General features: G+C 44.1%; 1 protein-coding gene across 1 annotated transcript in view; it reads right to left on the bottom strand.

The window, feature by feature from the left end:
* Positions 1–520: 520 nt before the first annotated feature.
* MRPS27 (mitochondrial ribosomal protein S27) overlaps positions 521–16,286 on the bottom strand; it is a 137,633-nt gene continuing 121,867 nt past the window's right edge. Inside the window, exons 9-11 of the mRNA XM_043979788.1 lie at positions 11,953–12,095; positions 6,394–6,567; positions 521–2,316 (exon numbers count right to left, since the gene is read on the bottom strand). Of these exons, the coding sequence (XP_043835723.1) occupies positions 2,077–2,316; positions 6,394–6,567; positions 11,953–12,095 (557 nt within the window). The 3' untranslated portion in view covers positions 521–2,076. The remainder of the gene's footprint in view (positions 2,317–6,393; positions 6,568–11,952; positions 12,096–16,286) is intronic.

The following is a 16,286-nucleotide window of genomic DNA, read 5'->3' as shown; positions in this document are numbered from 1 at the left end:
CCATTATGGATTTGTTTGGCTCTGTTCCCTGAACAGAAGTAGATAAGCTGGCTCACTGTGGTGGACCTGGTTCCAAATTTAGGAGCTCCAAAGTTGGGAAATGCAGGACAGTGTTAACTGTGCTCTTTGGCTGCACTGGCTCTCCCTCATCTGTCATCTTTTTGTAATGTAGTGCTTTCTGATATGTTGAAACAATCCTGATCTCGATCCCCAGCCCCTCCAGCCTCAACCTGAGATTGAATCATCAGGGAAAGGTGGTCCCACTAATGCACTGTTAGTGTAGTTGTGAACTAGTCAAATCATTCTGGAGAACAATTTGGCCCTATGTCCAAAGGACTAGAGAACTGTGTATACCATTTGACCCAGCAATATCATTATTAGGTCTGTATCCCAAAGAGATCAAAGAGAAGGGAAAAGGACTTATTTGTACAAAAATATTTATAGCAGCTTTTTTGTGGTGGCAAAGAACTGGAAGTCAAGGGGATGTCCATCAGTTGGGGAATGGCTGAACAAGCTATGGTATATGATTGTGATGGAATGCTATTGTTCCATAATAAAGGATGAGCAGGATGGTTTCAGAAAAACCTGGGAAGACTTTTATGAACTGATGAAATGAACAGAACCAGGAGAACAATGTATACAGCAATACTGTAAGCATGACCGACTATGAAAGACTTTGCTACTCTGATCAAGACAGTGATCCACAAGAATTCCAAAGGACCCATGATGAAAAATGCCGTCCATCTCCAAAGAGAGAACTGATGAACTCTGAATACAAACTGAAGCATACTTAAAACAAAAGCTTTATCTTGATTGTTTTGTTTGTTTTCTTTTGCAACATGGCTAATAGGGAAATATGCTTTACACTCACTGCTTGTCTTCACAAGGATAGGGGTGGGAGGGATTGAGAGAATTTGGAACTCAGAATTTTAAAAAATGATTGTGGAATGTTTTTTTTTTTTACTCATAATTGGGGAATATTTAACAAAATAAATAAAAATAATTTTTAAAAAGGTGGTCCCCAAGAAACTTTTTCAACAGTACATCAGTGACCATAGGATCCTAAGTTTATAGCTTGGGGCAACTAGGTGGCACAGTGGAAATAACACCGGCCCTGGATTCAGGAAAACCTGAGTTCAATTCTGGCCTCAGATACTTGACACTTACCAGCTGTGTGACCCTGGGCAAGTCACTTAACCCTCATTGCCCCACCAAAAAAAAAGTTTATAGCTTAGCATGGACCCTGGAATATAGTAGGTGCTTAATAAATGTTTATTGGTTGACTATAGCTGGAAGGACTCAGAGGTCAACTAATTCACCTCTCCCATTTACAGATGAGGAAACTGAGGCCCAGAGTGATCAAGTGATTTACCAAAGATCGCACAGGTAGTTTGTGGCAGAACCAGGATCTTGACTCCAAATCCAAAACTCTTTCCACTGTGCCAGGTAATTCTGGGCTTTGGATAAGTAGCCACTGACCTTCCTTTCAGATGCAGAATTGTTCAAGGATGCTCAGTAGGCTATGACCTGCCTCTTTAACTACTAGGTATCTAAAGCAATGGCACCGAATGGTAATTGAAGCCCTTGGAAATAAATAGCTTAAAGTAAGGGTTTTGTGAATAAACCATTCCCTATTTTTTAAACTTGTTTCATTCTAAAAGTCATTGCGGGGAAAACCCTTGGGGTGATCCTTGTGCATGAAGACAAAGATCTCTCTACCTGTGTACTTGGCAGTGGGTGGGCAAAAGGGGGGAGGGTGCTGTCACCTTGCTACATGGAGAATGGCAAATGCACAGCTAGCTTATAGGCAGCTAGTGGTGCAGTGAATGAGCACAAGGTCTGAAGGAAGGAAGACCTGAGTTCAAATCTAGCTTCAGATGCTTACTACTAGGTCTATGACCCTAGGCAACCTCTCTGGGCATAATATTTATCAAGTTCTGGGAAGCTGACCATGGTTGCATTCTACAGACAGGTGTGTGATCAATGCCACTGTTCCAGCTCAGTATTAATGATTGCCTGCACTTAAGTTTATTGTGGGAGAGATCAACAGCGTGTGGGAGGATGGGAGGAGAGAGATTAAGCAGATGCCTTGGCAGCTTTCTGGGCCTCCTGCTCTTGCTGGGCCTTTTCCCGGGTCGCCTTTTCCCTCTGAATGAGCTCGGCCTGCTCCTGCTCCCACCGCTTCAGCTTCTGCTCATAGCTCTGGATGTCCTCCGCCTCACAGGCCGGCAGCTTTTCTCGAACCAGCTGGGTAGTCAGGGTCAACAGGGCTTCTGGCTCCACTCTGCCCAGAGCATTGAGCTTGGAGTGTAACAACTGCTTTCAAAAAGGGGGAGGGGGGGGGAAAGGAAGAAAAGGGGAGGGAGGAGAAACCAGATTAATTCACTTGAGAACTACCACTGACTTTCCTTGAATCTGAGCTTTGTGTTGGGACTCTGCCAAATGGTCCTCCCAGCACAGCACAGCTTGGTTTCCCCTTTCTTTGAGGCTGGTGTTTTGGCTAAGACGCTGCCACACTTGATTTTTAACTTTGCAATCGAAAATGTTAAAGGAAAACTGTGGGCCAGAGCTTACCTGTGTGATTTCTCTGGTTGGTCTCAAGGAGAAAGCATAACTACAACTGTAGATCTGTGCTTCCCCTCCCCATGGGCTTGGGCCAAAGCGGCAGATCCTCCCAACAAAGGCCTCGAAACCTAGACAGGACAGAGGCATCTGACATGCCCCAACCATACCTTTCTCTTTAAACCAAGACCGAGATGAATACTTGCCCTCTTCTGCCCCTATTAGTGTTCTTTTCAACACATGGAAATCACTTCTCACTAATGGCATGTCAAACAGCTCCCATGAGTCCTTGAAGCTTTTGTATGCTCTCCCCCTCCCCGCATTCCACTGAAGGCCTGATGACTCCCATTGAATCACTGTGCTTTTTTTCTGATGCAAAATGGAAACTGGGTCTGGGGTCCTGGTATTCCTAGTGGAATACCAGTGATGGAGTATGAAAAAACATGAATATACTAAGTGCTTTGAGATGGAGAGCATCAGAGGGGGCCATTTGCCTTTCATAGGGTATACTGATGTTCAGCCACAAAAGCAATTCATTGGCTTAAGCAGTGAAATCTCCAAGCCCAGAGGGTGAGGATGGGGGCTGGTAGAGAGCAAGACCATCAGGCGGATGTGGCATTTAAGGAGAGACCCCAGGGAGAGGGGTTCTAAGCCTGCTCTTTAAAAGTTAGGCAGCCAGTATGATGAAAACCAGGTAACCAATATAACAAAATGGAATCCCACTCTGCCTCCTCTCCCTACATCTATCTTCCTTTGCATTGGTTTTCATGAGGCTTTGCTTTTGTGAGAAAGCCTGAAAACTTGTGGCAGGTACATGTACTCTCCGAGGCCACCAATGACAAGGCAGGTAAGAGAAGCGGGAGAAGGGTGATGGGAAGGAGCAGACTTAGTAAATATGAGTAGGGCTGATGCCAACCTAGCTGACAGAAAACTCTCAAAAGAAAAAACAAACCCTAAACTAGAGGCAGAGTGGGGAAGAAAACATGGGTGTGAACTGAGTAGTTTTCTTTACATACCAAGTCACCAGGGGGCAGCTAGGTGGTGCAGTGGATAAAGCACCAGTCCTGGATTCAGGAGGACCTGAGTTCAAATCTGGCCTCAGACACTTGACACTTACTAGCTGTGTGACCTTGGGCAAGTCACTTAACCATTGCCCCGCAAAAGGAAAAAAAAAATCTTCTGTGGATTAATAGACTGTAAGTTTCATGAGGGCAGAGGTTCTGATTTTATCTTTGTATCCTCAAAGTACTGTGGGGCTGAATGAAATGAGGACACTGAGACCGAGAAGGGACTAGCCCAAAGTCACACAGGTACTGAGAAGCAATGCTCAGGTCCTGTGGTTCTATACCCAGCCCTCTTTCTACCACATCACAGAAAGACACCAAAGGCTCACAAGGATTGGAAGTCATCTTTTTCTGCTGTTTTGCCACAGAATTTCAAGATGGAAGAGACCTTTAAGGTAATTTAGATCAATCTCTATATTTTAATATATTTATTTAATATTTTATTTTCCCCCCAATTACATGTAAAAAAAAATTTAACAATCGCTTAAAAAAAATTGGGGGTTCCAAATTCTTTCCCTCCCTCGCTCCTTCCTTCCTTCCTTCCTTCCCCTTTTCTTCCTTCTGTTCTTTTCCTCCCTCCCTTATTTTCTGACTTCAAATCCAATGTTCCTACTTTACTGTGCTGCCTCTCAGGTGTAACGATTGGAATGACGCCACCTGCTGGAGACTTACTGTAAGAAAGCTCCAACATGAGGAGAGGCCTCTGAGAGCAGGACCATGCGTCTTTTCTTTGGCAACAGGAAGTGACGTTTGCTTGTGGGAGGAAGAAGGGGGAGGCTGGCATGCTGGCTCACTCTTTTTCGTGAGGACTCTGGTGGAGAAGGCAGCTACAAATGCGCTCTCCCTTTAATAGATAGAGGAATCTAGGCCTTTCTCTCTCTCTTTACCAAATTCTTATTCTCCTTAATAAATGCTTAAAAGTCTAACTCTTGCTAAAACTTATAATTTATTGGCGACCATTCATTAGATATTTTAGACGGTATAGCTAGAATCTTAGCCCTTACACAGGTATACTGGAATGTAATTGATGGTAGCACTGAACATCGCCAAGTTGACAAAAAAATCTTGCCTGCATCTTGTGTTTTTGTTTTTTTTTTTTTGTTTTGCAGGGCAATGAGGGTTAAGAGACTTGCCCAGGGTCACACAGCTAGTAAGTGTCAAGTGTCTGAGGCCGGATTTGAACTCAGGTACTCCTGAATCCAGGGCCGGTGCTTTACCACTGCGCCATCTAGCTGCCCCTTGCCTGCATCTTGTGAGAACAGGGTTTGTTTCATATTTATGTCTCTGTATCCCTAATGTTTAGAAGATGCCCTGTTAATGGCACAGGAAAAAGAATGGATATGGCGGGAGCAGAGGATCTGGTTTCAAAATCCTGGCTCTGCTGCTGACTACTTTGTAATCTTGAGAAAGATGCTTAACCTCTCTGGGGCTTAGTTTTTCTCAAATAATTGATCTGTTAGATCCCTTCCAAATACAATAATCATTATTATAATCACAGTTAATATTTACATAATGCTTTAAAGGTTTGCAAAATGCTTGCCTGGAGTCAGAAAGACCTCAGTTCAAATCTGGCCTTGGATACTTATTAAACGTATGATCCTGGGCAATTCACTTAACCCTTTTGCCTCTGTTTCCTCCTCTGTAAAATAAGGATTCTAATAGCACCTACCTTCCAGGGTTGTTTTGAGGATCAAATGAGATACTTGTTCTTTTGTTTTTTTGTTTTTTTTTAGTGAGGCAATAGGGGTTAAGTGACTTGCGCAGGGTCACACAGCTAGTAAGTGTTAAATGTCTGAGGCCGGATTTGAACTCAGGTACTCCTGACTCCAGGGCCGGTGCTCTATCCACTGTGCCATCTAGCTGCCCCTCAAATGAGATACTTGTAAAGCACTTAGTACATTGTCTAGCACATAGTATGAGCTATGTGTTGTTTTTTGTTGTTTAGTCTGTGTCCACTCTTCGTGACCTCATTTGGGGTTTTCTCAGCAAAGATACAGGAGTGGTTTGCCATTTCCTTCTCCAGCTCATTTGAAAGAGGAGGAAATTGATGCAAATAGGGTGAAAAGACTTGCCCAAGGTCACACAGCTAATAAAGGTCTGGGGCTGGATGAATTCATGAAGATGAGTCTTCCTGACTTGAGGCCCAGTACTCTATCCACGGGGTCACCTAGCTGCCCTATGAGCTATATAAATGTTATTTATTATTATTATCACTGTTGTTATTATCTCATTTTATCCACAGACTTTATCTAACTGTATTGTCCTAGAAGCTGCATAAATTACAGTCTCCAAGAGACATTGCTAGCCACCTCAGGCCCCACAAGTGTTTACTGCTGGCAAGAAGCACTCTCCAATTGGTTTCTGATGTTCTAGCTAGGTATGAAGGATAATTAGTGATGACAGCAAGAAATAACCACATCCTGTCTGCCTAAGTATTAGTGAAGTTTTTTCAGCAGGTCAAAAAACACGCCAACCTATTCGGGGATGGAATGTGTGGTTAATGATATACTGCTTACCCTGGCAAACCAAACTTGAACTTATTAGGCTAAGGGGGAAGAAAAGCACACAGCTTCCAACAGACACGGCCTATGGCTTATTCTACAAGTTTCTTGTAGGAAGCCACAGAAATGTAGCTCAATGTTGGTTTTAGGTATCTGGTGTGACAGGGATTAAACTGCAGATGTATCACTATGGATGAAAAGCACGTTTAAGAGGCCGGTAGAAAAATGACTCAATTTTGTCAGGGAGAGAAGAGAACATGACTTGCCTTAAACCGGTTCAGGTATTCAGGCAGTTTGGACTGCTCACTCTCCTCTTGGTCTAACTGATCACTCGGCTCTGACACCTGGGCCTTGACCTCAGATTCCTGGGCCCCTTCTGTAGGAGGCCCATCCGACGGAGAAGTCATCAGAGACGTCAGCACCCTCTCCAGGGCATCGAGCTGGGAAACATAAAGATAAACAGTGAGTGTCTTTTCCTGACAATGCTCTTTCGAGGCTGGGCATTCTGAGGGGGCCTGCTCCAGAGAACGAGGAGAGTCAAGGCAGGGACCTGCAGGGCCAAGGCATTCATGGGCTGCCTGGGCTGGGGAACGGATGCTCTTGGCAGATCCTGGAGAACATAAATAGTCTTATTTCACATAAGAAACACTTTATCAGATGACATAACAAATTTAGTACAATGCAAATATTTCGGAACATTGAAAATGATATATCGAGTGGGTTATTTACATAAGCAGATCAGCACCGTGGCAGCTGACTTAACTCCTGGCCCCAATGGGGCGGGGGGGGGGGGGGCAGTATGTGAAATCATGTCACCCACTTTGTGGGAATAAAATATCTTTCCTGTTCCTCTCCTCCATCCTGGACAGTGTAGGGAAAAATGGGGGCAAAGAGGAATGGGAAAACAAGGCAAGCCTACAGCTGCCATGATTGAGAGGCCTAGATACTAAGCAAATACTAACCTCCTTGTATGTGATAAAGGTTTGGGCCCATGGAATTTTAGTATAAAATCAACCCAGTTTCAGACTACCAGTGGTGGGGCACATATCATAGAGGACTTAGCACTGGAAGCCACTTTGGAGATGATGTTGCCCGGCAATTCTCAAAGTGTGGGTTCTTTCAGAGGCTCTGGGAGGTCAAAATTATGTTCATAATAATACTAGGATGTTTTAACTTTTTTTTTTTTTTTTTGCGGGGCAATGGGGGTTAAGTGACTTGCCTAGGGTCACACAGCTAGCAAGTGTCAAGTGTCTGAGGTCGGATTTGAACTCAGGTACTCCTGAATCCAGGGCCGGTGCTTTATCCACTGTGCTATCTAGCCGCCCCCTGGATGTTTTAACTTTTAAAAGTAAATGCTGGAGGGAGCGGCTACATGGCACAGTGGATAAAGCACCAGCCCTGGATTCAGGAGTTCCTGAGTTCAAATCTGGCCTCAGGGGGGCAGCTAGATGGCGCAGTGGATAAAGCACCTGCCCTGGATTCAGGAGTACCTGAGTTCAAATCTGGCCTCAGACACTTGACACTTGCTAACTGTGTGACCCTGGGCAAGTCACTTAACCCCCATTGCCCTGCAAAAACAAAACAAAACAAAACAAAAAAAACCCCAACAACCCAAATCTGGCCTCAGACACTTGACACTTACTAGGTGTGTGACCTTAGGCAAGTCACTTAACCCCCATTGCCCTGTAAAAAAAAAAAAAAGTAAATGCTGGGGGCAACTAGGTGGCACAGTGGATAGAGCACCAGCCCTGGAGTCAGGAGTACCTGAGTTCAAATCTGGCCTCAGACACTTAATACTTACTAGCTGTGTGACCCTGGGCAAGTCACTTAATCCCAATTGCCTCATTAAAAAAAAAAAAGTAAATGCTGATAGATATAACCCATGTAAACAAAAGTTCTTTGGTAAGATTGGGGGGAGTTCTCAATTTTTAAGAGTTGGAAAAGTGCCCTGAGAACAAAAAGTTGAAGAATGGCTGATCTAGTTCAAACCACTCTTCTTATAGACAAGAAAACTGAGGCCCAGAAAGTTCAAGTGACATCTAAGGTCACACAGGTAGTCACAGTTTGAGTCCATTTCCATGTATTTCAGAGACTGCATTAAGAATCTAAGCAAGGGGCAGCTAGGTGGCGCAGTGGATAAAGCACTGGCCCTGGATTCAGGAGGACCTGAGTTCAAATTTGGCCTCAGACACTTGACACTTACTGGCTGTGTGACCCTGGGCAAGTCACTTAACCCTCATTCCCCCCTTCCTCCCCCCCCCCCAAAAAAAAGAATCTAAGCAAGTTTCTTTTTTGGCTCTCATGGACACTTCTGGTCAAAAGCAACATGGACCAATAGATGCTATGATCATGTGAGACTGGATGACAACGATGTTTTCTGTTGCTAAGGGCAGTGTAGGCGACCTGCCCTGGATACCGATGAATCTGCCAGGGTTTCTGTCTGCCTCATAACGAAACAACTCAGAAATATGGGGAGGCCTTTCATCACCAGTAATACATCAAGCCAAAAGTTCCATTCCAGGCTGAGGGAGTATAGGGAGGTGAATCATATTCCTATTAAGCCAAATAGACCCTAAAGAATCTAAATCAGGCTTCCTTTGCAAGGGAACATTTCCCTGTCCTTTCACGGGCTTTATGGGCAATTTCAAGTCCTTAAATTACTGACACTGACTAAAGCAAGGTTAAAACAGGCACACACACTTAGAAATATCTTTCTTTTGGTTTTAGTGCATCATGATTTATTCATAGCTGACACAGTTGTACTAGTAGTGAATTCCCCAAATCTGACTTTATGCCTTAGTAATGAAACAGACAGGTAGTTGTCTGTGATGCTCTGCTATTGCTAAAAGTTGGCCAAGACATTTTTTTCTGGTGCCTGTATAATCTAGATCAAATAAACTCATACCTGAAACCCCTCTCTGGGGGAACAACACAAAATTTTGCCCCCAGGGGATTGTACTGTTTGTGTCTAAGCACTGAAAGAACCGGTTCAGTACACGCTTCCTTGATTCTCAGGGGTTGGGCTGAATACTGGCTTGGGCAGAAACCAACCAATCAACATTTATTGTATATCCTGAGTGAAAGTTGGGGTTAATAGCAAAGGGAATAATAAATCGAGTTCCTGCCTAGAGGGACTTCCGTTCTAATAGGGGAGGATTTGTTTGGAGTACCCAGCTCCTCCTGATAACCTTCCTTTACAGGAGGCAGAAACTGGACTCTCAGCTCACCCCACTTTGCTTCTGCCTGGCTTTGACTCCATGGGACAACATGCGCCCCCTCCTGGTATCATCCCCTTTTTCTTTCCTGCTTCCTTCTGTCTGTTGTCTCTTTCCATTAGACTGTAAGCTTCTTGAGGGCAGGGACTGTCTTTCTTTTCATTAACTGTATCCCCAGCACTGAGCACAGTGCTTAATAAATGCTGGTTGATTTGACAAGCCATTATGCCATGTCACGCCATGTCACACCCACACCCCTCTTCAATATTATACTCATAAGGGCAAAACTCCCCTCTAGTGAAACAAAGGAAAACAGTCTATTGGAGCCCGGATCATGGAGCTAGATGCCAGAACAGAAGAACCCTAGCTTTGCCGCTCTGCACAGTACTATTGCAGAAACCAACTCCCCCTTTATACACTGTTTTTTTCTATTTATGAAATAACTGACAACACCAACCTCATTTTCAGGGTATTGGGAAAAAGAATCAGAAAATGGCTGTAAAGAGCTTTGAACTTAAGCCCAGAAGGAAGATGCTACAAAAGCACAAGGCCTATTACTGGGAGGAATAAAATCATCACTCCCACTGATAAGAAAGATGCTTCTTCTATTTCCAGCTTTTCCAAATAAAGGAACCCTTCATCTACTGAAATTTAGCAATCCTCGCCCATCTAGAACATAGCCAAGGAAGCAAAATTAAACACTGATTATAATATCCCCCTTGAGCTAAGTCACAAAAGAGATGTTCCAAATCTCACATAGTCCATTAAAATTTAATGCCCTTTAATCAGGAGAATGCTCTTAGGCCTAGTCACTTAGATCTTATTTGCTCTTATTTTACAAACAACACTAATAAGTTTGGCAATGATTTTCCAGACCAGCGTAATTAGAAGCAGTGGATAAGGAGGGAGGAGGCAAGCTGCTTTAGGTAAGGTATTCTGACCACAGCAGGAAGTGATAGCTAACATTCTGAAAGCAGAGGAGAAAGGGTAAAACAAAAACAAAAAAACTTAAAAAAAAAAAAAACAAAAAGAAAAGCCATAAGGATTCAAAAAGCACAGGAGCGAAGGGTGGGGGTTGGCAGATTTGCATGATGCCAAATGATGGTATTCATATTTCAAGGGCCCTTGAGAGCATTAGTATATTATAAGCACAGTCACAATAATATTCAATGCTCATGATAACCTGGATTTACATTTTAAAAAATGTTTTTAATATAAACTTAATAACCCCAAATAAAATGGGCATTTTCATATATAATAGAAGAAAAGAGGAGGATCATATATAATGCTGCACATCCCTACTGTGCCCAGCTGGCTTTATTGTGGTAACCTTGACTTATCAAGAAAAGTTACATGAAAGAAAGGCTTAGATTCTTTTTAAGATGCTTGGGTTTGGGGACAGCTAGATGGTGCAGTGGATAGAGCACCGGCCCTGGAGTCAGGAGTACCTGAGTTCAAATCCGGCCTCAGACACTTAACACTTACTAGCTGTGTGACCCTGGGCAAGTCACTTAACCCCAGTTGCCTCACTAAAAAAAAAAAAAAGAAAGAAAAGATGCTTGGGTTTGTAATATGTTTCAGAAATATTTCCATCTAAAATTTTTCAAGCTAAAAAAGTTATTAGAAATTTCTACCACCTAGAAAAACTCTTTCCCAGAAAGCTACTGATGCTTAAGAATTAAGTCTTAATGCTATCACTAATTTTATAAAGGGGAGAGTCCCCCACTATCTTTCCTTCCTATTAGTCTGTCTATAAAGTATTTTAGGATTTCTTGGGAGGAGGGAGAAGGGAAGCATTGTAGAAATGAGTGAGAAGTGATATTGACTTACTTGAGGTTTAAATTATTCTGTCAGTACTTTGATGATGATGATGATAGCTAGCATTTAAATATATTTAAGATCAGCAAAGCCCTTTACAAATATTATTTCATTTGAGCCCCACAAATAAGCCTATTGTTATCCCCAGACTCGAGTTCAATTCTGACCTCAAATACTTAATAGCTGTGTGACTCTGGGCAAGTCACTTAACCTCTGCTTCATTTTCCTGTAAAATGGAGATAAACCAGAGGAAAGATCTCTGCATATTGAGTTAGAAAACTACATATTAACATTTATTATTTTAGAATATGTCATGAAATGTTGGGGCAACTAGGTAGAGCTGTGGATAGACTGATGGGCCTGGAGTCAGGAACCTTTTTAAAGCCTATCAAGAGCAGAGGATGATGGGGCGGCTAGGTGGCGCAGTGGATAAAGCATCGGCCCTGGATTCAGGAGTACCTGAGTTCAAATCCGGCCTCAGACACTTAACACTTACTAGCTGTGTGACCCTGGGCAAGTCACTTAACCTCAATTGCCTCACTTAAACCCCCCCCCCCCCAAAAAAAAGAGCAGAGGATGGGATCATAGTGTCAGAACTGGAAGGAACCTCAGATGCCATCTGGTCTGACTTCCTCCTTTGACTGATGAGGAGCTAAGGCTCTATTCAGGGACACCTGGCTAGTCTATGTCAGAGACAAGACCTGACAAGACTAAAAATCTTTTTGATTTTGTGGCTGACTCCCTATCTACTGGGCTACATTGTACTGGGCGATGCACAACAGGAAGACTTACCGCTTCTTTACACAACTTGACGTCTTCCGGGGAAGATGTCACTTCCTCCATGACCTTAAGAGCTCTGTCCAGATACCCCGGGGTCCACATTAAGGGCATGTCCCGGAACACGGCCCGCAGCCCTTGGCTCAATTCCACTTTCCCTGTAGTGGACAAGGAATAAAGATGAGAGAGGCATGTTCACCGACCTCCGCTGCACCTGCCAAAATCCTACCCATCCTTTGAGGCTCTGAGTGGGTGCTGCCTCCAGCAAGATGTCTTCTTCTTCTGAGCCAATATGGCGGAGGAAAGGCAGTAAGCTCTCGAACTCACCACAAGATTGTTCCAAAAAAACCCTCCAAATAATGCCATAGGACAATTCCTGGAGCAGCAAAATCCGCTGAAAAATGTGCTGAAATAATTTTCCAATCAAGGAGGTCTTGGAAGGTCGGGAGGATGGGGCTGCTGTGCTGAGACGGCAGGAGAGCCCAACTCCACAGTCAACCTGACACAGATCCAGTCCCAGGCAGGCCGAGCCAGGGAAAGAGACCCCCCGAACCTCTGAATCAGCTGCAGTGCCAGTGTTGCCTGGAACTAAGTTCACAGTCTGGTGAGAGGGCTGAGCCCTTGGCAGGGGAAGACTACAGGGGTCTCTGCTGGTGCCGAGGCAAAACTTAGGTTTTTCGCCCCTGCTGGGAACCAGGAGGTAGGCTTGAGTGGCTGTGGCCCAGGTTGGGGAGGGGTGCGGGCTCGTCGGAGCTGACAACCACAGCACACGGAGTTTTGCTGTCTGGCTGATTGGTGAGTTGGCCTGGGGTCATCTACGGACCAGGGAACAGGTCAGGCAAGGAAAGAACCTGCCCCTCCTTAAATCATACCACCTGGGACACCCTGAAGCTTGGGACAGTACAGCCTGGAAACAGACACTTAACACTTACTAGCTGTGTGACCCTGGGCAAGTCACTTAACCCCAATTGCCTCACTAAAAGAAAAAAAAAGAAAAAAAAAAGGCAAGATGAACAGACAGAGAAAGGGGAGGACCCTAGAAAGTTTCTTCAGTGACAAGGTGTCTTCCTCTTCTCCCCATCGGATCCCTGATCTTTTCCTCCTCTGAGCCCCATAATGCTCAGTGCATACTTTCTTTATGGTGCTATCTCCCACCCAGTATTGTGGTGAAGTTACCCATGTTCTCATCTTGTTCCCCCTATTAGAGTTTAAACTGCTTGAGAACAGGATCTGGGCTTTGTCTAGACAGAGTAGAGATGGGCCTTGCACAGAGTAGAGATGCCTCTAATTCTCTCAGCAAATAGAGATGTGGGGTCTAAGACAAAAGATCAGGAAGCATGGACAAATGCAGATTAGACATACTCTGAGGATCTCTGTGAAGTGTGATGATGCTGTCCTCCCCTCATTCCTCTCCTCCCATCTCACTGGTTTCAAAACTCCTGGGACCATGCACAGCATAGATTTCACACAGGACAACTACACACACACACACAAACACACACACACACAAAACTCTTAACACATTTAATAAAGTTACATTCATAAGGTTTCTTTTTCTCTTATGAACTTTCAGTCGTCTTTTTCCATTGTGTCTGACTCTGTGACCCTATTTGGGGTTTTCTTGGCAAAGACACTGGAGTGGTTTGCCATTTCCTTTTCCAGTTCATTTTACAAATGAGGAAACTGAGGCAAAAAAGATGAAGTGGCCTGCCCAGGGTCACACAGTTAGGAAGTATCTGAGGCCGGATTTGACCTTAGGACTTCCTGACTCCAGGCCCAGAGCTACCCAAAAGGCCGTCTAGCTGCCCTCTATGATAATTTTTAGTAAATGTGTTTGCTTTGTAGGAAAGCCTTTCACTGATCCCAGAATTCATGAGGCTTTTTTCTCTATTATGAACTCCCTGACAATGATTAAGATATAACTTCACATTCATCAGATGTCTAAGGTTTTTTTAAGATGTGAATTTTTCTGATGCCGAGTAAAATTTAAATTGTAGAAGGACATCCCGTGTTTGCTGGATCAGTAAGGTTTTTCTTCCAGTGTGAATTCTCCTGTGTTGGGAAAAATCCTCAAACCTGGTGCCCTTTCAACACCATAAAATGAACATGCAATGAGTTGAAAGTGTGCTGAGCCATTTTCAAATTTCTCTGTTAGGGGCCCATGATATTCAATTATGGAAATTCATCTAATAATATATTGGTGGCCAATTCTCACCTGCTCAAAAAAGTACCCAGAGAAAGGTCACTGATCTATCTGATCCATGCCTCACATTTGTATATGTATATACACGTGTATGTATCTATACATGTGTATATACACAATACATACATATATGTACATATATTTTAGGGGATATACATGTACATGTATATGTATCTATGTTTTATGTATATAAAACAGTGCTGTATAGTGGAATGAGCACCGGCTATGAAGTCAGAGACCTGATTCAAATCCTGTTTTAACACATTAATTGTCTGATCATGGGCAAGACCCTTAACCCCCGGGACTCAGTTTCCTCATCTGTAAAATGAGGGGGCTGGACTATATGGCCTCTGTGGTCCTTTTGTGCTCAGATCCATGATCCTCTAGGTGCAAATGAGGACTTTTTGTTGTTTAGAGAGCACTTCAGTAAAAGTGACTCCGAGCCTTCCTCTGGGAACTCATGCCGGTGTACCACAGCGCTCAGTGACAGCAAGTCATCCCTGCTCACCTACATACCCCAGGCTCTAGGGAGAATGTTCTTCTTCCCCCCTCGTCAGAAAGCCCCATTATTCTCTACCCTCCCCCTTCAAAAATGAAAGAATCACCCATTGGTTAAAGGTGAGAAATCCAGGTTCAATTTCAGAGGGAGAGGACAGATGGGGTCCATGCTAGACCTTTGTACAGGAAGGGAGACAGTGAGTCCTTGGCTGAGAATGCAGCCTGGTGAGGGCTTGGAGGGCAGGCCAGTCACTAGGAGACTCTGGGATCGAAGAGGGAGAGGGCCTTTGTCTTAACAAGTCTCAGGGGGCTCAGTCCTTCCATCACATGGTTCCATGTCCTCCTCCTGGGCCTTCCTGACTAAGCCCTCCTTCTGGATGAGAGAACATCTCATGGGATATGCTGAGATGTGAGCATGCTGGGAAAGGGAACTACGCATCTCACAACTAGCTCTTCCTACAGAGGTGACTGCTCGTCCCGGGGTGGTTGTTATTGTCCAGTCATTTCAGTCATGTCCAACTCTTCATGACTCCATTTGGGGTTTCCTTGACAAAGACACTGCAGTGGTTTGCAACTTCCTTTTCCAGATGAGGAAACTGAGGCAAGCAGGGTGAAGTGACTTACCCAGGGTCACACAATGAGGCCAAATTTGAACTCAGGAAGATGAGTCTTCCTGACTCCAGGCAGAGCACTCCGTCCACTGAATCACGAGTCAATACTAGGATAGTGACAACCAAATCAGACTGGGCTGGCCTGACACAGTACTAATCATACAGCTTTGTTTTGTTTTACTAGGAAGGAACATTTGAGAAAACTACAGAAGGAAGCTTGAGTACAAAGCTCATCCGGCTGCAGCTAAATTTAGACCTTGCCAGGTGCTTTGGGCCGGACAGCAGCCGTCACGTCTCTCACTTTTAGGGAGGCAGCTTCGATTGCTGTCGGGAAGGCCGCATGGTGCATGGCATGACATTAAATAGCTTTTGATCAGACACCCGCCGGTGTCAAGAGATCAGGGATATTGCCCCAAGACAATGAAGCACATTTTCTATGACCCAGTAGCTTCCTGAATAATCTATACTATGTAAAAGGTCTTGAATGCCAACCTGAGGGCAAAAGGGAACATCATGACCTAAGTCAATATCTGCTGCTGGGAAAGGAGAGCACTGGGAGGAGGCAGGGACCACCCATGGGAAATTTGTTAAAAAAACAAAACAAAAACCCAGCCGACTTTAAGCCCTGTTTCGACAGAATCTAAAGTTCTTCTGCCTCCATCAGATTGCGTCAGAATCAGGTCCCAGATTCTGCCACTACACATTTAATTCAGAAAGACCCCCTTCAGAACAAGTCAAGCTGTCACACCTGGGCTCAAATTAGCACCAGGGGAAGCAGAAGGGCCTGTGGCCCAAAGTACACATTTACTTAACTGTCTCTCTACTTGAGGCACCTAATGGGTTGGGTTGGAAGAACATGCCTGTTTCATCTTCATTCAATTAGGATAAAGGCTTTTAAAAATTTACTAAAAACTATAGTTGGTGCAACTTGTATGTAAAGAACCTCATGGGGCCCATGTCTCTTGTGAACTATGGGGTGAAGTGTGTGTCAGGTTGAAATCTGATTATGAGGTGATGGGATGTTCTTTTTATCTGGA

Source organism: Dromiciops gliroides, chromosome 1, assembly GCF_019393635.1.
Source record: "Dromiciops gliroides isolate mDroGli1 chromosome 1, mDroGli1.pri, whole genome shotgun sequence".
NCBI classification, from domain to species: domain Eukaryota; kingdom Metazoa; phylum Chordata; class Mammalia; order Microbiotheria; family Microbiotheriidae; genus Dromiciops; species Dromiciops gliroides.
This window is presented reverse-complemented; position numbering and strand designations above follow the sequence as displayed.